We start from the raw sequence: 22479 nt of genomic DNA, 5'->3' as shown, positions 1-22479 counted from the left end.
AGGGTTATGTTGCCCCGCTGTATCAGTTTTAAGTCTTATAAGTCTTGTAATATGAAGTGAGAAAAGTATTTAATAAATCCTGTCTGTCTGCTGGAGACTCAGGGTTTATTCTTGCTTTGACAAGGTGTCTGAGTGGTTATGATCAGATTGTTTTTTTCCAGTGTTTATCAGGATTATTAGGTTTATTCGTTTTTGTTTTTTTTGACATTACTCTAAACTATTTGTAGTTGAAGAGCACTGTTTTCTTTCCATTTCTGTTTTTTTATGATATCCCCTAATCTATCTGCAAACATTTGCAATGAAACCAGATTTTTTTTAAAGCCGCTAAATGATGACACAGCTAAGCTATACTCTGAGTGTACAAGTACAATTTGTAACACCCACACTCCCTTTGCACAGTTCATATTGGTTTTCGCAAGTCTTAATGCCCTCCTTTATCCTGTCTCCCATTCATCTACATCTTGCCTGTACAGTTGAAGGGGATTTCATAGGTGAAATCAATACTGGATAGTAACTTTCACCTGGTCAGTCTAATTCATGAAAGAGCAGGTGCTCGCAGCACTTTGCACACAAAATGTGTGATAACCCATTTTTCCCTGTTTCTTGTCTCTGTCAGCTGGAGAACAAGAGAGATGCCTTCTTCCCCCCACTGCACCAGTTCTGCACAAACCCCTCCAACCCTGTCACCGTCATCAGAGGACTGGCTGGAGCACTCAAACTGGGTAAAATGCATTTATATTATATATCAATGCACAGGATCAGGGTGCAGTTCCATGCAGCACAGATGCATATCTAACATGGTTGCAATAATGAGGGGTCTAGTTATGTTTTGCCACTGGTGTTTCTTTTGTGTCTTCTCCCTGGAGCTACGTTTTGTTTCAAAGCACAATTAGCCATAATTCTGAACATAGGCTACAATTTTATGTTGCTTGGCAACATTAATTTACAAAGCAAAGTTCATGAAACCTTGAGAACTATTGGTGACTGTGATTTCATTGGCTGGCTTCTCTGCAATAGACAGCTCTGAGTTGTATCCTCAGCTACTCTAAGATGCTTTTTGGACACGGTGAAGGCCAGACAGGAGTTTGTAGCTCCAGTATATAGGCAGGTTGACTCATACTTGTCTTGGAAATGTCCTGAATTTGGCCTTCCGTCCATTTTTGTTTAGTTTGACAATTAAATGTAAAATACACTGGACTAGCATATGCAACCTTGTCGAGAAGGAGAAGGTGAAGTCGGACTTATTTCTATTGTTGCCCTTGGTGCTAAAAGCAAAATGGTTACAACCTTAAACAGGCTACAAGTGCGTATAATGTGTTGCACTGCAGTTTAAATCATAACTTTTTGATCATTATTGCATTCAAAAGTCTTATTAGCTTCCCTCTCACTCACCCCCCTCTCTGGTGTCCTCCTCTCCTTAGACTTGGGTCTGTTCTCCACCAAGACGCTGGTGGAGGCTAACCCGGAGCACCTGGTGGAGGTTCGGACTCAGCTCTCCCAGCCCGCAGACGAGAACTGGGACCCGAGCGGCACCAAGAAGATGTGGCGCTGCGAAAGCGCCCGCGCCCACACCACCATCGCCAAATACGCCCAGTATCAGGCTGCTTCCTTCCAGGAATCCCTACGGGTCAGTGACCAATGGATAACGCAACATTTTAGATGCTTTACCTGTGTCCACTGGGTTGACTTACAATTTATGCAGGATTCAAGTTTTACAGAGCTTCAACAAGGTTTAAGGACATTTAAGGATACAAGTATTGCTTCCAGCTTGAATACCTAATACTGTAGAGACTGAACAGAATTTCTGAGTTGTTTGGCCCTTTTTGTGGGTAGACACACACTTACTGATGCCTTTCCTGTTTGTGTCCAGGAGGAGAATGAGAAGAAGGCACTAAAGGAGCCCTCAGACACTGAGCCAGCGTCAGCAGAGAGGTACATACCTTCACGTTTCCACACATATTTTTCTTCACATCTAGCTGCCCTAGCTTGATCATTCTCCTCCATAAAAGGATTCCAGAGGCTGATAAGTGGTATCATATTTTGTGTATTTGGATGCATTTTATTTATATTTTGAGGAATGATTTTGAGGTAACTTGGTTATTACATGGCACATTAACAAACCCTATGATGACATAAGACCTGATCGAATTGCTATTGCAGCCCTTATAACTGGCTTGGACTTGGTGCAATCTGGTTTAATCTTTTTATCACTGTGAATTTATTATTAGAAGGTGGTGATCAGATTCACTTCATGTGGCTAATCATATTTTCTGTGTGCTTGTGTGTTCAGTGTGGCACGCAAAAGAAGGGGACCCTTAAAGCACATCAAGTTTGGAACCAACATCGACGTGTCAGATGAAAGGAAGTGAGTCTGGATTTCATCACTGAATCAAATACACTCAGCATCTCTCCTGTAGTCCTTTTACTTCCCCGGTCTTGAAATCTCATCTTAGGTCTTTTGGTGCCGTCGAGCTGTTGTGTAACATTTAGGAACATTTCAACTTTAAAGCTCAACGCTATCATCCTAATTACTAGAATTAATCACACAAATCATAATTGATTTGTTTCTGGTGCCATCATAAGTGATACACATTTTCTGATTTTCTGATGTGTACATTTTTCAATTTTTACACTACCAAAAGTTAATAATATTTTTAGCATGGGTGGCCCTAGTGGAATCGAACCCCTAACACTGGCAGCATTACTGCCATGCCTTGAGCAAAAGAGTCAAATTTAATGACTTGTTTTATTGTTGCACCATTATAATCCAAGCTAATACGGAGCATTGTGTATCACTCAGCCTGAACCTGTGTCCTTATCTGACCCGCTCTCCTCCAGGTGGAAGCAGCAGCTCCAGGAGCTCAGTAAACTGCCCGCTTTTGCCCGGGTGGTATCAGCCGGCAACCTGCTCAGCCACGTGGGGCACACTATCCTGGGTATGAACACCGTTCAGCTCTACATGAAGGTCCCGGCGAGCAGGATACCAGGTTAGTACACACACACACACACACACACATACACATTCAGGCACACAGTGTGCACACATTCACACTATTTACATGAAAGCAACGGGAATCACCCCAGCAAACATTTTCTGTCAGTACAAGAAGATTCTCACGTTTTATTTATATCAGAATTTCTATAATAGTATAAATAAAAATGTCCAGCCTGTCATTGTGTCAGTTTTGGTATACAGTAGTCCAGTTTGTGAACGGGTGCTGCCTCTGTCCTTCCAGGTCACCAGGAACACAATAACTTCTGTTCGGTCAACATCAACATCGGACCAGGAGACTGTGAATGGTTCGCCGTACCGGAGCCCTACTGGGGAGTGATGAGCAACTTCTGTGAAAAGTAAGAGCTTCATTCTTAACTGTGAGATCCAAAAAAAAATCTCTTTTAAAAATGTGCCTATTTCTGGCATGAGACTTGAAAGTCACTATGGAATATTAATGAACAAGAGGGATCCACAGCACTCCAGAAAATTAAAAAGTCTTGTTTCTCTTGGCTGCCACAGAGGGTTAAAACCATTACGGTCAATGTTTTTAACCTGTTATTATGAACAGCTAATAGTTTAAAAGCTTTTTTAGACCGTTTCCTAAGTGCTTTGGAGTGCCTGCATTTCATTGCTTTTGAAGAGCCTGGTGTCCAAATGTTACCTAGCATTTTAATTGGAGAAGCAAAGTAGCATTCAGGTTTCCTCTCCTGTCTGTCTGGGGAATATTATTGAAGACATGAGTGATCCTACAACCTTTGCATTACAAAAAGAACATAAAGAATGTAGTCGTTTAGTATTTTGGAAATAATGACCAAAAAACATCAGCTAAGAATTTTTACTCTCAGATGAATACATGGAATGAAATGCCACGTATGCTCATAACAGTCAGACGTGTGCATGTTGAAAGATATGTGCGCTTGTGAGTGGAACAAAGGGAACAGAAGATGACTTGAATTACAATCAGCAAGGGGGGGAAGAAAATCGATCACTTTAATCTTGACGAAAAAGGAAATGGAAGAGTTGGACTGAAAGGGAAAAAAAGTAAAGCAGTAGAGTGACAGATCTCACCAGACCTAACCTCATTTGAACTCTCTCTCTCTTATCCTCATCCACTTCTCTTCTCTGCCCCCCCTCCACACCCACACACTCACACACACACATCCTTCATACCATTTCCCTCCTCCTTCCCACTCTCCCATCCTCTCCTTACATCGCTCCCTCTTTGCCCCTTTTCTCGCTTTACTCCCCACACTTCTCATTCCTTTATTTTCTTTACTTTTATCGCCTCCCCTGTTTCTTTCCATCCTACACCCCCTCTTCCCTGTGTCCCTCCATACGTATATCCATCCCAACCCTCCCTCCCTCCCCTCCAGGAACAACATCAACTTCCTGATGGGCTCGTGGTGGCCCAACCTGGAGGACCTGTACGAGGCCGACGTCCCCGTCTACCGGTTCATCCAGCGTCCGGGCGACCTGGTGTGGCTCAACACTGGCACCGTCCACTGGGTGCAGGCCATCGGCTGGTGCAACAACATCGCCTGGAACGTCGGACCTCTCACCGGTAAACCGGGGATTATGGGATACGGGAGTAATGTTGGGGGTTTTCGTGCAGGTCTGGAAAATTCTTGGAATATATGGAAATGTCCCAGAATCACAGCATTTCAGTGATTCTGTTGGTAAATAATAGTCAGTTTTTGTTGTCGCTTTGTTTTGAAGTGAGATGTTTTTATTAGGTTTTTTTCTCACCTGCCCAGATTATTGTGTAATTATTACATTTTATCAGTGTGTGAGGCAAATTCACGTCAGAGGTGAGACATTTCACGCCTCTATACCTAAGCGTGAAGCACAGTTTATAATTGTTTTTTATTGAGCAGTGTCTAATTCATTCTATTGTTAATATTTAACCTGAGCTATGAATCCTCACACCTTAGCTGCAAATATTCCCACAATCCTCTTCTCGTAACCACAAGCTACTCCGTTGACTCTTTGACTACTTACAGCAACATCTGAGGACAAATCTCATTTGTTTATTTAGAGGTATACTACTGGAGATAGATATTTTTACTAGCAAAAGGAAGTTAGAATTTACAACCCTGCCTGACATGGATTATGGCTGATACTTGCACTTTTACAATGTCTTTGAAGTGGCTTTATCTAGCGAGCTGTAGCTTGCAAAACCATGAATGTGCCTTTGGGCTGAATGCAATCTGTACTTGCTTTGTATTTCTCTGTGTCTGTTTTACCACTGTACAAATAAACTTAAAACTTAAACTGTGCTTTCAGCCCACCAGTACAAGCTGGCTGTGGAGCGGTACGAGTGGAATAAGCTCCAGAGCGTTAAGTCCGTGGTTCCCATGGTGCACCTCTCCTGGAACATGGCGCGCAACATCAAAGTGTCCGACCACAAACTGTTTGAGATGATCAAGTGAGTCACAAAATCCTTCCCTCTTTACTCTAACAATTGTTAAGCTTGTCAGCATGCCGATTTTGCGTGGCTGTGTTATATGTTTGCTCAAGTGTTTGAGCTTGCAGTTTGCACAGGCTGAAATCCTTTCATGTGACGCGTGTGTTTGCATGTCTGTCGATCCTGCGTAGGTACTGCTTGCTGCGGACGCTGAAGCAGTGCCAGTGGGTGAAGGAAGCCTTGGCGTCAGCCGGCAAGGAAACGGTGCTGAGGCCGAGGAGCAGGGACGAGCCGGCCCACTACTGCACCATCTGTGAGGTCAGTGAGCCCGCCGCCAACATTTCATCATCAGGGGTGTGAAGTTTTACAGGATTTCAGCTTTTTGGACACACAACTCATACTTATTTCTATTGGAAGACTATTGTTTCTCAATTGTTTTGTTCCTGTTCACATCCCGAATAACACCCTCCCCCCTAAACATGCTTGGTTGGAACCAAATGTATTTGCCCGGGTGTCTGTGCAGGTCTAAATCTGATAATTTGCAGGTCTTGACAACTTTGGGATTCGCACAAAATGTGCGGAAAAGTATGGGAGGAAAAAAAATATTGTTCAGTTTCCAATGCACATGACCGCATATTTTAGGTAGGTGTAGACCCTCTGCCATTTGGGGTTGTGATATTCATCGTTGTGAAGAATAATCTTCAGCTACAGTGACATGACCAAGTTAACTGTCATTTTACCTCACAACTGTGTATCATATTGACTTCTGACCCAAAATGTTCAAATACATATTTTGAAATCTTGAAATGGTATTAGTTTTTAACTGCGGTGCCATGGTCTTCAAGAGCCAGTCAGGTCAGTATGGGTGAGACAGTACAGCTCTATATCTGGATGCTATCAAACTTTGTCACGGTGTGGTAAAAATCATTTTCTACAAACTAAGTCTGTTCTGTATTAAGCAGTATATATTGAATCAAAGCAAGTAAATATTGTATAACTGAAAATTCAAGTTGAACTATGAATCCTTTCATCTTAGCTGTGAGTTTTCACACAACTCCCATAATCATCTCCTGGTATGCAAATGAATTTCGATGACACAACACACTCACACAATGGGAGAACGTACTCCTGGGTTCCTCATGTTTTGTCATATATTGTGATGTTTATATATGTAGCTAAATCTTTTGATGATCGTAAGACAACACATACTCTGGTATTTTATAATAAATCAGATTGTTTTATATGAAGTGCTTCTATTTATGTATGTAATACAGTATGTTATAAGCTATGTTTTCAACTTGCTGTATGTGAAATAGCAAGCCAAGTTACATTAATGTATTCTCCATAGAGGAGATGAAGGCAGTGGATCAACCACGGAGCCAGAGAGCTGAGATCACATTCAAATAAAATGATAATTATTTAGGTCTATATGTTATTGCCACATATGTGCAGTGGGACTGTACAGAACCTGTAACTGTAACTATTGCAGTAACTATTAAGTGCATGGAGTCGCTCACGCACTTTGTGCCACCCCTTACCTGTTTGTGTGTGTGTGTGTGTGTGTGTGTTGCAGGTGGAGGTGTTCAACCTGCTGTTTGTGCGCAGCGAGCTGCTGTCCAGGAAGCAGTACGTGGTTCACTGCCAGGACTGTGCCAGGAAAGGCAGCGCCACGCTGGACAACTTTGTGGTGCTGGAACAGCACAGGATGGAGGACCTCATGCAGGTCTACGACCAGTTCACATTAGTAAGTCACCAGACACAGTGCTCAGTTCTATCAAACTGAAAGAAAAATCTGCACATTTATGTGAGGATGGGGAAATCAACGTTTCAGAAAAATTCTACTTCAAGTATTATTCACCTCCATGATTCATTTGGACTAAAAACTGTCCAACTTGAATGTAAAATGGAAACTTTTGATCTGCCTTTTCATGCTTAAAGGAGAATGCCAGTGTCTTTTAGAGTTATATCCCATTTACTTCTGTCTACGTCTAGTTTACATTTCCCCAATCATTTTGCAATGCGTGCCTTATGTAATTAGATGTTTTAACATTTACTCCTTGTATTGTCATTTTTAAAATACAAACTTTTGGTGTGAAACCTAGCTCAAAATCAGGGATAGGAAATCTACAGAAATCTACAGACCCCAAGCCAGTGAATACAGTTGCCAGACTAATTCTGTTGTCTCGTCTTCGTCCCCAGGCCCCTCCTCTTCATTCATCTTCATCTTGACATTAGACAACACCCCCCTTTCTTCTTCTGCTGTGGAGCCATCAAGCCCATTTTACAGGAACTTGTATTAAGAAAGAAAAAACAAAAAAGGAACAAAAACCACACCTACATACACGGACCATTTCTGATATTCAGGAAAGCCAAGGCCGTCTCCCCACCCTCACCACCGCCCCCTCCCACATGGCTGGTCTCCATAGCGACGGCTGGAGGCCGAGGCGGCCGAGTGTCTGTCTATGCAACCTGTTTGAAGTGCCGGGCCCGGCCCTCCCAGAGGGGGGCGCCACCGAGCACACTAACCCAATACAGGACTCTTTCTCTCTTCTCCCTCCTCCCCCCCTCTAGTGACAATGGTTCTGCCCTATTTTAATGGAGGACTTAATCAAAAGCGGTTGGGAATAGGGGGGACGGGGGGGAGGAGTGGGATTATTAATGCGTGATGAAAATGTTTTGTAGATAATTGTTAACTGTCACAACTGGCAACACCACCCTTAAAAGACTACTGACTTGACAACCTTTCTCCCTCCCTCTCTCCCTCTCTCTCTCTCTCTCTCTCTCTCTCTCTCTCTCTCTCTCTTTTTGTATTCTGGTAACAGGATGAACCCTTGGCTTCCCCTCTTGTTTTATTGAATTCCCCAGGATTTTTCTTCTTTTTTTCCCCTTCTAAGGAGCACTAGCCTAACTGGTCTTTTTCTATGGTAGATAGTAATTTTAAGACTCTTTGGACAGCAAAATCTCCAAAAAAAATTTGTAATGTGAAGAGTTTAGGTGATTTCTTTTTTTTTTTTTCTTCTTCTTCCTTTTTTTTTTTTTTTTTACGGCTTTTATGTTTTATCTTTGTCTCGTTCTTTTTGAAACTATGACGTTCAGTTTTGTTTTTGTTTCTTAGGTAAAAAAAGGAAAATTTTAGAAAAAAAAAAAATTACTAGCCAAGTCACAAAGAAAATGGGTTGCACATAGACTTATGGAATAAAGTTTAATTTGTGATTTTGTTTCGTTATGTTTCTAATCTTGATGTAAATTTACACTATTTATAAATACATATTTATTGCTTGAAAATATTTGTTGATGGAATGCTGTTATTTTTTCCAGAGTACCTGCCATTAAATTTGAAGGAGTTTTGTCATTTTAACACGACTCCTCTTACATTTTCTATATATGAATAAAACTGCTTAGCAAGCATTGTACAGAAACGGACATTTAAAATTGTTTTATTGTTTGAAGAATGTTTTATGATGAGTCAATAAACACAAAGTTGTCAAATTATCCATGTGTTGAATGTTGACATACCACAGTACTCGCTAACATCATTTCTTGAACATGTGGACAGCTTTTATTTCTGATGTGGTACAGCCATAATACACAGAATCAGAGGTGGGAGAACTTACCGTAAGATTTAAGCAAAACAAACATTACTTGCAACATGTTGACGCAGACTCCGATGTGTAAGAGTACAGCCTGAAACCCAGCAGACAATGTAGCTGTAGACTCACCCACACAGAATCCTACACTGTATGCCAGGTCCAGAAGTTACCCAGCACGTCAAAACATCCAGTTCATTTTTAGTCTCACTTGAAATTCCTACTGTCCTCAAATGCACCCATGCAAGGATTAACTCTGCTGGAGACCTGTTTCTTAACGGTGGGTAGACATTCTTTGAAATTTAAAGGGCATGGAGAGAGGCTGCAGGATTCAGGATTCTTACCTAGAAACCACTGTGAAAAAAGCAAAAATACAGCAATCTCAATAGAAATTAATGGCAGATCTGTCCAAAAAAGACTTACAGAATACATTTTAACAATTACAGGCTTCTGAATATGGGGATTCATTAAAACTGTCGCAGTAGACTTGCATGTCTCCGTCATTGATCGTACAGTATGTCGTGATCCTTGTGGAAAGCATGGCTGCCAGCAGAGACCCAGTAGCCAGATGTAGCTGCTGCCGGCCCCACAGGATCTACACTGACTACTGAGCAACTGCTGGACACCCAATGGCTCCGCGGCTCCGCTCGGAGCCAAGATGGCCTCCCAGCTGCCAACAGTGCAACCAGGAGGAAAGCATGAGGAAGAAAACAGTGCCGTGCCAAGGAAGAAGTGGGGAATATGACAAAAAATTGTGTGGTACTACTTGATAAATTCAACTATAGTGAGTTTAGAAGGCAAATATTTCTCCCAACATCAGTATAATGTAAACATACAGTATATCACAATTTCTGCTGTTTTCCTGTGAGACTGAGACGACATCAAAGGCAAAATGCTAATATAATAGTATGAAAAATTACCCACAATGCCCTGCGGTTTGACATGATGGAAAAATTAACCAGCCACAACAATGTAGCCTAACGCTTAACCGACTTTGGGCTTCAATGTGTTTTGAATGTGGGACCTTCAAGCTGTCACAGGCATTCTTGACATTTTTCACATCCAGCGTGCCGGACGGTTCGCTTCCCATCGGGATTGTGTTTGTCATGTAATGTCATGTAATTCAGTTCAGACATGGCAAACAAATGCACTTGTACTTGTCTTTTGCAGACTGGATTTCACAAGATGTCACAGGCATGTGTTGGACCCTGCATTTTGACTCATGATATTGTCTAGGGTTAGAGCGATATGTTGGCCTTTCAATAAAAATCGACCAGTCAATGTTGGCCACTGCCAATATGATGGAGGTGAGGATATGATTTTATATTTTTTATAGTTTGTCATTATTATTATTTGCTTTTCCACCCAGATAAGAATACAGTTCTGGGGGAAAACACTGAATCTGACTGAAAGTTTTTGATTTTTTGGCAAGAAATTTGTCAAATTTTAATATGCAGAATAGTCTAAAATATCAACTATCGGCAGCTTTAATATAAAAATATCAGTATCGGCCTTCAAGAACCAATATGGGTCAAACCCTAATATCGTCTCCTCCTTGTTCACTGACATTACAGTGTGAGTGAGACAAGCAGGTTTGAATTTTGTTCTAGCAGTTGTTACATGCCTTTGACATCCACTGTGTTCATGATTTCTCCTGAAGGAAGATGCAGGAGAAGAACAGAATTGAGAGAAAGATCGGCACACCGATTAAAGATTGAAAGAAACTGCTGAAGAGAAATGTAGGATTGGTGTTTTCAATTCTATTGTCTTCCCCCTGCATCTCCCTTTTCGCCTCTTAGCATCTGAGCTGATACAGTCCCTCCGCTCCCACACTGACACCAAGATGGCCGCCTATGAATCACTCTCCACATCCTGGCAACCGGTAATTAAACACATCCAGCCGAGAATCACTTGAAGCCGAAATTAAAATCGTGCTTCGTTTTTGTTGTTGTTGTTGTGGAATGAGTCTGGTTCAGTGTGGATGTGTCCGTTATGGCTGCCGAAGACGGATGTTGAAGAAGTTTAGCGTCTCTCTGCCGCTTCTCCTGGACTGTTGAGCTGCTGTCGGATTGTCTGATGCAAGTCCTGAAAGAGAAAGGAATCCAGATGAGAATCACTTTCATCACCAAGACCAGTAAATATACGGGGATTTACAGCACATACTGACACACAGGACAGCAGGACCTCACATACAGTGCAAGGGGACAGTGAAAGACTACATATATGCTGTACTTTCAACACAGATGCTTAGTTAATTCCTGAGGGAAATTAAGCACCCAACATTTAATATTCAATAGCATTTGAGTGCATTTGAATTAGTCATAGTATTAATACATGTAAGAATGCATTTTTGCCTTTGCCGCCTCCTAGCTGTAAAGCAAATGGCCTCTCGGAGATATTAAAGGTTTACTCTAAATCTAAAAACTCTAGAGAAGGTACACACAGGGTGTAGGCTTAGAGATTTTGACTCTAGGAAACAAGATGCCATTAATTTGAGTGTTAACAAAGAAGGTGAAGGCTTCCTGTTCGCTGTCTGAAATGACAAAAGCAGGAAACTCGATTTGTGCGATACGGTGATAAAGATATTCAAGGTTAAGAGAGAGGGGATACAGGTGAGAAGAGTCTGTGCGAAGATTTAGGTGCGTGTCATTAACCTAAACTACCCAACAATCCCTGGTGGCTCAACTGGTAGAGTGTGTACCATTAAGGCTAAGTCCTATTCGCAATGGCATGGGTTTGAATTGTATGCTAAAGCGTTAGCATGCACACTGGACTATCTCTTGGACACACAGAGATGATTTTGCCAATCCTCTCATCACATATTGGGTAAGGTGACCAATGGGCAAAACTCAGTGACTCAAGTCAGTGTAGCACTTTAAACCCCCCTTACTCTCTCTCTCCCTATATCTTCCACCTATATCCTCTGTGAAATCTGGCAGTGATCCAGCGGAGAGGTATGTGAACTCTGCTTGGCCCAGACCATAACCCCCCCCCCCCACCTGCCCCCCTCAACTGGCTAACAATGTCTCCCTGTGTAGCAGCGGAAAAAAGAGAGAGAGGGGGAACAAGGGAAACCAGCAGAGTGATCAATGCCTTCCCCACCTCCACCCCCTCCTCCCCTCCCTCTTCCCTTTCCTTCCTGTTCCCTCCATCTCTGCTCTGTGTGCTCCTGCGTTTCCGTCTATGTGAGAAGCAGACAGGTGGCCCTGACTGCTAATTTTAACCCGGGCCGATTGTCCGTCTGCGTTTCCCACAGCTATGTATAGACGCCTGCAATAAACCAAGTAGGTCAGTGTGTGAGCGACACACACACACATACACACACACACACACACACACACACACATACACACACACACACACCATATACATACACACACACACCCCGGTCCCTGACCTCTAAAAATGTCTGACTCGTTAACTCTTCCATTCATCCCCCCCCCCCCCCCCCTTCCCCCCTTCCCCCCCTGCCGCAAATGATCTCCACCCCTGATTGGCTCTCGATCTCAGCCAATGGCAGAGCTTCCTGCTGCCCATTCATAAAACCCAGGGTCACTGAGTGTGGCACAGTGTTCCACACACACTGCGTTCACAGAGTGTATTCTCGTATTATGCCCCATGCAGGGATATAGTGGAGGGTAAACCCACCTAAATTTACCCACCTTTTAATTTCCAGAATAGCTTGCCCACCTTTTTAGCCTGACATAAATCTTCATGATATAAATTCATAGTGTTCAGTGTAAGTAGTATCAAAGAGATTCAAGTTAAATGAAGATATGGGTCTTTTAAGGGGAAAAATGATAAATTAATGCTTTTCTGAAAGTATAATTGATTTTTGTTCATGTTGGTGGATGCCTTAAGATGCTCACTGACAGGAGGTCACTGTTTACCCCCCATACTCCTGTTTAGCCCCCATATATACAGTTTAACCCCCATACACACCAATTCCAATTCAATTCAAAATGGAAACTGAAACTGCAACTCACCTATTAATGATGCTGTTATCAATTATTTTGTCAATTATATCTGATTTATATCTTTTTTTATAGCAAACAATTTCTCAACTGGTAGAGTGCATACCATTAAGGTCAAGTCCTAATTGCAGCAGCATGGGTTCAAATCCGGCCCATGCCATTTGACATATATCATATATCAAACACATTATTGACACATGTTAAGGTGTCAATAATGTGTGGGACTGGAGTGTGAAGCGACACGACGTCTTTGGCCGTCACAGCTGCAAAGAATGCTTATCCTTTAAAGTCTCCCTCCATCCAGTCTGAGAAAGAGAGAGAGAGAGAGAGAGAGAGAGAGAATTCCTGTGTGTTTAATGAGTAATGAACTGAGGGTCAGTCGGACTCGGCGGTAATCTCTCCTTTTTGTTTTCTCAAGCTATCGCCCTCAGGTTCAACTCAAAAGCGTTAATACTCCTTGAAGCGGTTGACTCTCCCTCGTGTCGTTTCTTTCCCCCCCTTCATTACCACCTGTGCCAGTTTTCATGCCCCCTTTCCACGTCGATCGCTTCCTCTCTTCCCCCTCAAGTCACACTCTTATATATAGACATGTGTGACTCTGTGTCAAAGTGACTCACTTGTATGTAACGTGTGACATCCAGAGAACAGGCCGATAGCTGAGCAGGAGGGTGGGGCGGGCGAGAGAGAGAGAGGGAGAGAGAGAGAGAGAGGCTGACACTGCAGATTCATTCATTCAGTCAAGTTGAACATGACGCTTATACTTCACTTCATAACTTCATGAGAAATGTCTCCATGTATAAAACAATGGCCGCTCTGATGCTTTTATGAAGTATGGGAGATGCATAGAGGGAAAACCCCAAAGCAGATGCATATATGTTTTAACATAAACAAGCATACTGTATATTGATTAATAATGAGAATTTATGGTAATATCACTATCACATCTGTTTTAATGCAGTAGTCTGTGCACACCAGTGATAAACCATAATGTAAATGTATGCTGTCCATGTTTTTAAAGGAAAAATCCACCCAAAAAATGCTGTTAAAAAGAACTATTGGTGATGTACTTTGCATTTCTGGGTCCATTTTGTTGTTTAGTGGAGTATTTTTTTTATTACTGCAGATAACTGGCTAAACGTAACCAAATTCGCTAACGCTATTGCTCCACCCACATGTATAACACACAGCTGGATGCAACAAGTTCAGGCATGTTCTCTGAGGGGTGTCAAAAGGCATTCTGGGAAATGTAGGAAATCACTAACTGAAGTAGAAGTAGACGAGGCAGGTTGATCAAATTATGTGATGTGGTGCATGTTTGCAATTGGCTACCCAAGTTGCCAAAAAAAAAATAAGAGGTGCAACACATTGCCATGGAAACCGAGAGCAATTAGCATAAAGTGCTGTTCAGAGAAAAGGAGAGAGAGAGAGAGAGAGAGAGAGAGAGAGAGAGAGAGCACAAGTTTGTGTGTGGGATGTGGGCCTATTTTCAAGCGGAGTGATGAGCAGTGAGAGGAGGCAGAGGAGGAAGAGGAGGAGAAGAGGAGGTTTGACTGTTGATCTGGGTCACTGGTTGGCCTGATGGAGGCGCTATGACTTAAGGTCATAAAGTCCCCATGAAATTAACTCCTACAGAAAACAGAGTATCTTTCATGGTGACCTCATGCTGCACTAGCAGGCGTAAATATACATTTCTAACCAATAAAACCATCAGATATTTTATCAATCTCGCCCCTCCTCAACCATCCCATCAAATCAAATTCCGTTTCTCTCCCTGACTCATATTCCATTGGTTTAGACTTTTGAATGATCCCTCACTGCATTATGTCCCGCCCCAACATCCTGTTTCAACAGGAAATGCATCAAATCCAGTAGTAATAAAAGAAAAGTAAAGATGCCATTTAATGGGGTCTTTAACTCAGAATCACATTACTGGTCCAGTTTTGAGGGATGACGCATCTTCGCACTGTGTTGTGGCTTTTAAAAAAATGACACTAATTGTCCTAATGGGGGTGCAATAATTAAAGGTCAAAATTTAAAACTTTGAAAGGCCATAACTGCTACACCACCGGTCTGATTTTGATGAAACTTGGAGGGATGATGCATCTTGTTACTGATTGGCCCGAGGGCTGCCTGCATCATTCGTGGGGGACGACATGTTTCACAGTATTTGGGGGTTCGGTGCCTTGCTCAAAGGCACCTCAACGGTGATTGTTGAGGAAAAGGACAGCGTCACTCGTCCACTTTCTCTTTCCCCACCTCTATTTGATTTCACTCCCACCCCTCCCACAGAGAGCACCCACAAGAAAACACAGGGTCATGTACACACACCGGGCCTTCAGGTTATTGGACGGTCTCCCATCTCCTAACAGCACCCTGCCGCCTGTCAGTGACACCCACCTCTCCCCACGCCTGTCTGAATCCCACCAGTCCCACGTCTGTCAACAGCACGGATCAGTCCAGCTGATCCAAAAACAATCTTCAATTAGACAAAGCTTAGCGCGTTTCCATCCTGAGAGTTTAACCCGCTTCCACAATGCCATTATGAAGAGACACACACACACACACATAGAGGGAGAGAAAGAGGGAGCGCCCACACAGTTGGCACACAATTTGCTGCTGTTCTTCAAGCATCAAAAGACTCCTCAATCACCCTCCGCTCTGCAACAGTTAATGGCAGCCAGGAGCCCAGAGGCGCGTATATGCTAAGAACAATTATGCAGATGTGTGCTAAAACCACTTTGGTGGTATAATCCAACAATCGGTCCATTATAATAATTGTCGTTAGCGTGTGGGCGATTACTTTTCGACAGAGATGCCAAAGAATGGGCAAATCTCTGCTGGTTTTATGCAAATCTGGCAAGCCCCATTTAATATGTCAAATGTAATGTCACTGTATTTGTGACATTAACAGTGAGCTAGGGTGTGTGTGTGTGTGTGTGTCACTGGCCACCTGAAGGTCTTACAGGCTGTTAGTGATTAAAAAAAAAGGAATTTGATAAAAGTGACGGATTGTATTCAGTTCTTTGACTCAGTTGAAGAAAAGATTTGAGCAAAGGCAGTCCTGCAGGGGCTGATAGGCCAATCAAGCTGTCAGGAGCGGAGCAGCAGGGGAAACCACACCGATCATGAAGTGGAACAACACACATACTGTAATTTAACATTAGTCTAGCCTTAAGTGGCCTGTAGACGGACAGACAGACAGACAGACAGACAGACAGACAGACAGACAGACAGACAGACAGATAGATAGATAGATAGATAGATAGATAGATAGATGGATAGATGGATAGATAGATAGATAGATAGATCACTTTCATATTCCTATAATATTCCTAAAAGGACTTATAATGTGTCAGTGTTGCTCAATAGTGAGTTTATAGTGACCTTATGGTACTTTATGGTATTTTTATTTCCTATGGTATCACTATAATATTCCTACAGGGACTTATAGTGTGTATGTAGTAGTGAATAGTGAGTTTATAGTGACATTATCGAACTTTGTTTTTTTAAAAATCTTCTATGGTATCACTATAATATTCCTATAATATTTTTATAGTGATTTATAGTGCGTCATTGCTGCTCAACAGTGAGTTTCAATGACATTGTCATACTTTATGGTATTTTTTATCTCCTATGGTATCACTATAATATTCCTATAATATTCTTATAGTGTGTCATTGGTACGCAAAGTGGCTTTATGGTGACATTATCATACTTTATGTTATTTTGATCTCCTATGGTATCACGATAATATTCCTATATTATTCCTATAGGAACTTATAGTGTGCCATTGGTACTCAATAGTGACTTTATGGTGACATAATACTTTTTGTTATTCTCCTAAGGTATCACTATAATTTTCCTATAGTGACTTTTACTGTGGTATTTGTGCAGCATCCTTGCCATGTTTCCTATAGGAAGTCTGGTTCCTTATGAGGATTTGTTTCCTCAGTTGAAGAGGTCATCTGACCACTCTGTCCACTTGTAATGTATCAGCTGGGAGCCCATGGGTGTCATGTGAGGAGGCGACATGTCAGCAGCTCAAATAATGTGGTTAACTTAAAGATGAGGGCCAGGAATGCATCCTAAAGTCGGCCAATTCTTCCTCCTCCTCCTCCTCCTCCTCTTCAGTCATGGGTTCTCCACTGGGTAATCGCATACCAAAAAACACAAGAATTTCCCCCTCTCTCTCCTCTCCAGGCATACCACCCCTCCTCCCTACAGCTGCGTCAAGCCGCCCGCGGTTCGCTAGACGCATACCGGAAGTTAGGTGATTTCGCCTTCGAAATAAAAGCCACCAGTTTTGCACTGAGGTTATTATAGTGGACTAAAACGAGAAGTTAAGACTAGAAAAAGACTAAAACTGTAATCACTGCCTCCAAAACTAACTGAGATAAATGAAAAATATTGAAATATTAGGCTACTTTCAGTGTACATCTTTCAGTCTAAGACAAATTAAGATACTGGAAAGAACTATCTAGAAATCAGTTAAAATCACATGACATTACATTAATAGTTACATACTATGAAACCACAAATTCGTGAAGCTTTCCATATTTTAGGCTACTTCATTTCTTTTTTTTTACCTAATGATAAAGTGATAAAGTTTCATTTTAGTCCTAAACTCCTGTGGATAGACTACATGAATGGCAACTCAGGACACGTTGTCCTTGTGCATGACTTAAACTGAAACTACATGATATAAAAACTAAAACTAAACATTTCTCGCAAATCATTGTGAAACTAAACTAAAAGTGAACTCCAATTTCAAAATAAAATCCAAATAAAAACGGATGCAAATTCGAAATGTATTATAGCCTAACCCATGTTGTAGCTACACATCCGCAAAAATTACAGTGAAATAGTGAATTCATGACATTATAGAGTGAAGCTGTAGCCGAAATATGGAATCTTACACATGCATATGACCATATGAACATATGCTGTCAAAAGGACATTTTAGAAAAAAAAAAAAATTCATTTAGGGAACTACAAATTCCTCCTTTAATATATTCGTTATGTTCACTTGGTTAGGCTACTTTGCATCACTCCAAAAACGTTGCGCGCGTTCCTCAATGTGGCTTTTATTGTGAAAGTTATAACCGGAAACCTTCTCTTTAATTGAAGCCAGCTTAACCGTGGTGGCAGAGGTTCAGAGAGAGGGTTGAGAGCGGTTCCCAAACTGGTCTTAATGTGAAAAATACAGAGAAAACGCCGGGCGCATTCCTGAGATCCAGAGACAACCATGCCCGGCCGTGAGAGACAGAGCGAGTGTGTGTGTGTGTGTGTGTGTGTGTGTGTGCGTGCGTGCGTGCCTGCATGCCTGTGCGCGCGCGCGTGTGTGTGTGCGCCACCGTGCGTCTCTGCGGGGGTGGAGAGCTTGGAGACCACACACTTTGCGCATTGCCCCCACACACGGGACCAACCAGCACACTTGGCCCTCAAACTAGGCTACCATTTAACTTGGAAAAAAACAACAACTGATCCTCGGTCGGCAACAACACTCTAGATGTGGCTTTGCTTCCCAAAAAACGACAATTGGTGCGTGAAAATCCCTTTTTAACCAAGTGGACAGATTGAAATCTGCTCCTCGGGGAAGCCCCGCATGGTTAAAGCAAAGAATAAACGAGGTGATGAGATGGATTTCGGCCACGGACCGCCGTTAGTAACGCCACTACTATTGAATAACAACAACAATACTGAATTGTTTTCACGTTTTCAACCCGATCGCACACCGTGTTGCGCAATCTGCATGGATACGATAAGGCAGAATGGTGCCGACGAACGAGAAAAAGTCTATTAAACTTCCCTCTCCCCGACAGGCAGCAACAACAACGAGCGATCGAGGCTGGAGAAAGTTGATATTGAGCATTGCCTGGGGAATAAAGTGCCGTATGAAAAGCGGGTCCACTTACCGTGGCTGTCTGCTGGCCGCATGTCCCCATGAGAGTGTTGTGTGCAGGAGACGCATACCGATACTAGTGGTCGGAAGCGCAGCGCGACACGTCAACGCATGTTGCCTCCATATCATAAAGGGGATTCTTCAGCTGCTGCCTGCAGCCCAGTGGTGCCCAAACCGGGGTCCGGGGACCTCCCGGGGGCCCCAGGGTGGTCCCCCCCCCCCCCCCCCCCCTCTTCCCGGCAGAATGGGGGATAGTTTAATAAGGAGTAAGCCACAAGCGGCGGTGGTTTACAGTGATTTTAGAAGAGCTGAGAGGCTGTTGCCTAAAACAAGGGGTGTCAATCTATTAAACCCTATGTATGTGGTAAAATCCCTGCATCTAATATCATTTGCAGACAAATAAAACTTCCAAACTGCTTTCAACATGATAAATTATTAGACGTATCAGTTTAGAGGGAACATTGGACCTGAATGCTCCCCTTTTTTTTTCTCTTTTTTTTTGTAGATATGACTTCCAAATAAATTTCTGGCTATTTGTGTGTGATCTTTGCTGTCTGTGATGATTTAAAAACTACAAGATCAAATTTGCACTCACTATTCTGAGTCCCTTATTGCATTAACACCTATGACTAAAAACCTTCAGCTGTTTTAAAATCACTGTAAATCAAAACTTATACTGTAAATCTCGAAACATATTGCTTTGATAAAACACCACTGTAATAAAACAAATCTAAATGTTCAAGAAATCTTTTATTTTTTAATCAATCATAATTATTCTTTCACCTAATATAGCCTAGTTCTTCGACAGTGGCTGCCAAACAAAGTGGTTGCTAAGCCACACAAGTAGATATGAGGGGTAATTTCTGGTTGGTGCATTCATATTTAAATTAATTATGATGCGGTAACAGGTGTGCGTTTATTGGCTATTTTACAGTGGCTCCAGCCTATCAGAAACGAGCACCAGAACTGTCTATTTTATTTATCATTTTCATTATTTCACTCCCTCAAAGTTAAAGAAATGAGAATACATGAGCATGCCTGTGCTCTCCTGCAGTCAGACAGTTATGAAATTCAATATTAGATCATGTCGAACTACAAAAATGTTCTCAGGTGGGACAAAAGCTTATATATATTTGGGGGGCTTTGACTTGAAAATGTTGGGGAAAACCCTGCTTTAGCCTACCGACATCCCATAGTTTACATTTTGCAGAGCATCAATCCCCAACTGTATGTACTAACACAGACTGCAGCTACTGGAACCAGTGTGAAATGCTACAGAATGCATACTGCGCTTGTGAAAAAAGAGCAAAACTATAAGTCCCTATAGGAATATTATAGAAATACTATGCTGATACCATAGGAGATAAAACAAAATACTATAAAGTATTGATAAGGTCAGTATAAACTCACTATTCAGTACCACAGACACACTATGAGTCACTATAGGAATATTATAGGAATACTATAGAGATTTTTTTTTTGTTAGGGAGGTTCTCAGTAGGCTGCAACACCATCCAAGATCATGATTTAAAGCACTGATGTTGCCATTTATCATTGATTATTGATTGACTAATTGAGAGAGAGAGAGAGAGAGAGAGAGAGAGAGAGAGAGAGAGAGAGAGAGAGAGAGAGAGAGACTACACTGATTACATTTAGCATGTTTCTGTTAATGGGATTTTTAGGTTTGTGCATGCGATGGATCAATACAATCCATCAGTCTGTCAATCCCCTCTACTACATGAACCTGTCTTTACACTTGGGGGAAAAAAAGTCATTTTGGCAGATGATGACATTTCATGAAAAACACTGAAGTGCCAATTCATGGACACACACACACATACACACACACATTGCATCTATGGGGATTATGACTCTTTCTTTCCCTCGCAGGCAACAACTTGAAATGCAAGCAAGTCTCTGTGATTTTTCCCACCCTAACACCTTGCGTTCTCTCTCTCTCTCTCTCTCACACACACACACACACACACACACGTTTGAATGAATCCTGCAGCAGTGGAAGGCAGGAGTGCTGCTGCTGCTGTTCTAATTGAAGAGATAACAGACTGAATGGTTTGTCTGCAGTGGAAAGCGGTGAGATTTCTACTCATCCTGCCTGCTGCTGCACTGTGGAGACACGAGCGGCTGGCATTGCTCTGCAGTGGCATGGACACAGACACAGACAGGCATACAAATACACAGCCAGCACTATATGTATATGTACATATCACACACACACACACAAACACAGAGATATCAAGTGCTTACCAGCAGGCTTGATCCAGACAGTTAAAACCCAGGGCAACCCAGACGGCGTGATCTGCCTCTTTATTTCTCCTCTCGCCTTCATCTCTCCCTCTCTCTCTCTCTCTCTCTCTCTCTCTCTCTCACACACACACACTCTCACTTCGCTCATCTCTCTCTCTCTCTCTCTTTCGGCGCTCCATCTGTCTCTCACTCGACTTACTCTGCAGCAGTGCACATACAGAGATGGACTGGTGAGTGAGACAATCCCTCCCTCTCTCTGCCTCGCTCTCTCTCTCTCTCTCTCTCTCTCTCTCTGTCTGTCTGTCTTTCTGCTTCTCTTCCACTCTCTCTGGCTTTTCTCTCTCTTTCTTTCTCTCTGTCTCTCTCTCTCTCTTTCTGTCTGTCTGATTCTCTGCCGCTGTTGCCATATCCTCCGGGATGCCGGTATCTTCCGTGTCTACTCTCATCTTTTAAGACTCCCAACCTCTCCACTGATCAATGGGCAACCGGCGAGCAAGCTTTACTGCCTCCACCTCCCCCAGCTTTACTCTATGTGTGTGTGTTATGTGTGTGTGTGTGTGTGTGTTTGCCGCGAGGAGAGGAGGCTTCCAACCCACACACACCACTCTCCAGAGCTCTCAGCCTCCACAGTGCCTCATCAGTTGACCACTCCACACCCCTACGCATCAATAGCATGTGTGTATGTGTGTGTGAATGCGTGCGCAACACCCCAGCACACCCACACGCGCCCGCAGGTGCTCAACACACCCGTACATCCACACACACACACACACACACACACACACAGTGAAGCCATTAAAATCAAAGCCCACTCTCCAGTGTCATCTGTAATCAAGAGGTGGTGGGTTTTTGGAGTCTTAAGAAGGGCAACGACAGCAGCAGGAGCTCTAGAGCCGAAAGCATCTTCAGAAAACCGCTCCGGATACCTGTGACTCATCCAGAGACAAGCAGAGTAGCTTCTGATGGGAGTCGTTTTACCCATTATATGCACAACTGACACAGGGAGATCCACATCTGGTATAGACCCACTGATGTACATCTTCACATAGTCAAATGACATAAAATTCTGCTCCGTCCCCTTAAATTTAGCCCATTCCGCATCATAAACACATAAATCATGTGTGATTTTCCACAGTTTTTTCCTAAAATCCCATTGGTACAGACAGAATGAAAACTTGGCATGGAATGTTTTATGGGCGACCTGATTGCGACCATTATTATGAAAAATTATTGCTCGTTTGATAGATTTACATCAGATGTTAGGGAGAGGAAGAGACGGATCCGTCGAGTGCGTCAGTTGCTTGACTGGAAATGATGAAGTAATCCCTGCAATGTTCAAGACATCAAAACTT

General features: G+C 42.5%; 1 protein-coding gene across 3 annotated transcripts in view; it reads left to right on the top strand.

Annotated features, from left to right (window-relative positions):
- The window catches only part of LOC139930595 (lysine-specific demethylase 6A-like), a 49562-nt gene extending 40441 nt beyond the window's left edge, over window positions 1-9121 (top strand). For all 3 annotated transcript variants that reach the window (XM_071923815.2, XM_071923814.2, XM_071923813.2), the window contains 11 exons: window positions 617-722; window positions 1422-1627; window positions 1871-1932; window positions 2291-2365; window positions 2839-2987; window positions 3237-3351; window positions 4369-4556; window positions 5279-5420; window positions 5591-5717; window positions 6973-7143; window positions 7599-9121. In XM_071923815.2, coding sequence (XP_071779916.1) covers window positions 617-722; window positions 1422-1627; window positions 1871-1932; window positions 2291-2365; window positions 2839-2987; window positions 3237-3351; window positions 4369-4556; window positions 5279-5420; window positions 5591-5717; window positions 6973-7143; window positions 7599-7628 — 1371 coding nt within the window. In that variant the 3' untranslated portion in view covers window positions 7629-9121. The remainder of the gene's footprint in view (window positions 1-616; window positions 723-1421; window positions 1628-1870; window positions 1933-2290; window positions 2366-2838; window positions 2988-3236; window positions 3352-4368; window positions 4557-5278; window positions 5421-5590; window positions 5718-6972; window positions 7144-7598) is intronic.
- The last annotated feature ends 13358 nt before the right edge of the window (window positions 9122-22479 follow it).

The sequence above is a fragment of the Centroberyx gerrardi genome, chromosome 21, assembly GCF_048128805.1.
Source record: "Centroberyx gerrardi isolate f3 chromosome 21, fCenGer3.hap1.cur.20231027, whole genome shotgun sequence".
Taxonomy (NCBI): domain Eukaryota; kingdom Metazoa; phylum Chordata; class Actinopteri; order Beryciformes; family Berycidae; genus Centroberyx; species Centroberyx gerrardi.
This window is presented reverse-complemented; position numbering and strand designations above follow the sequence as displayed.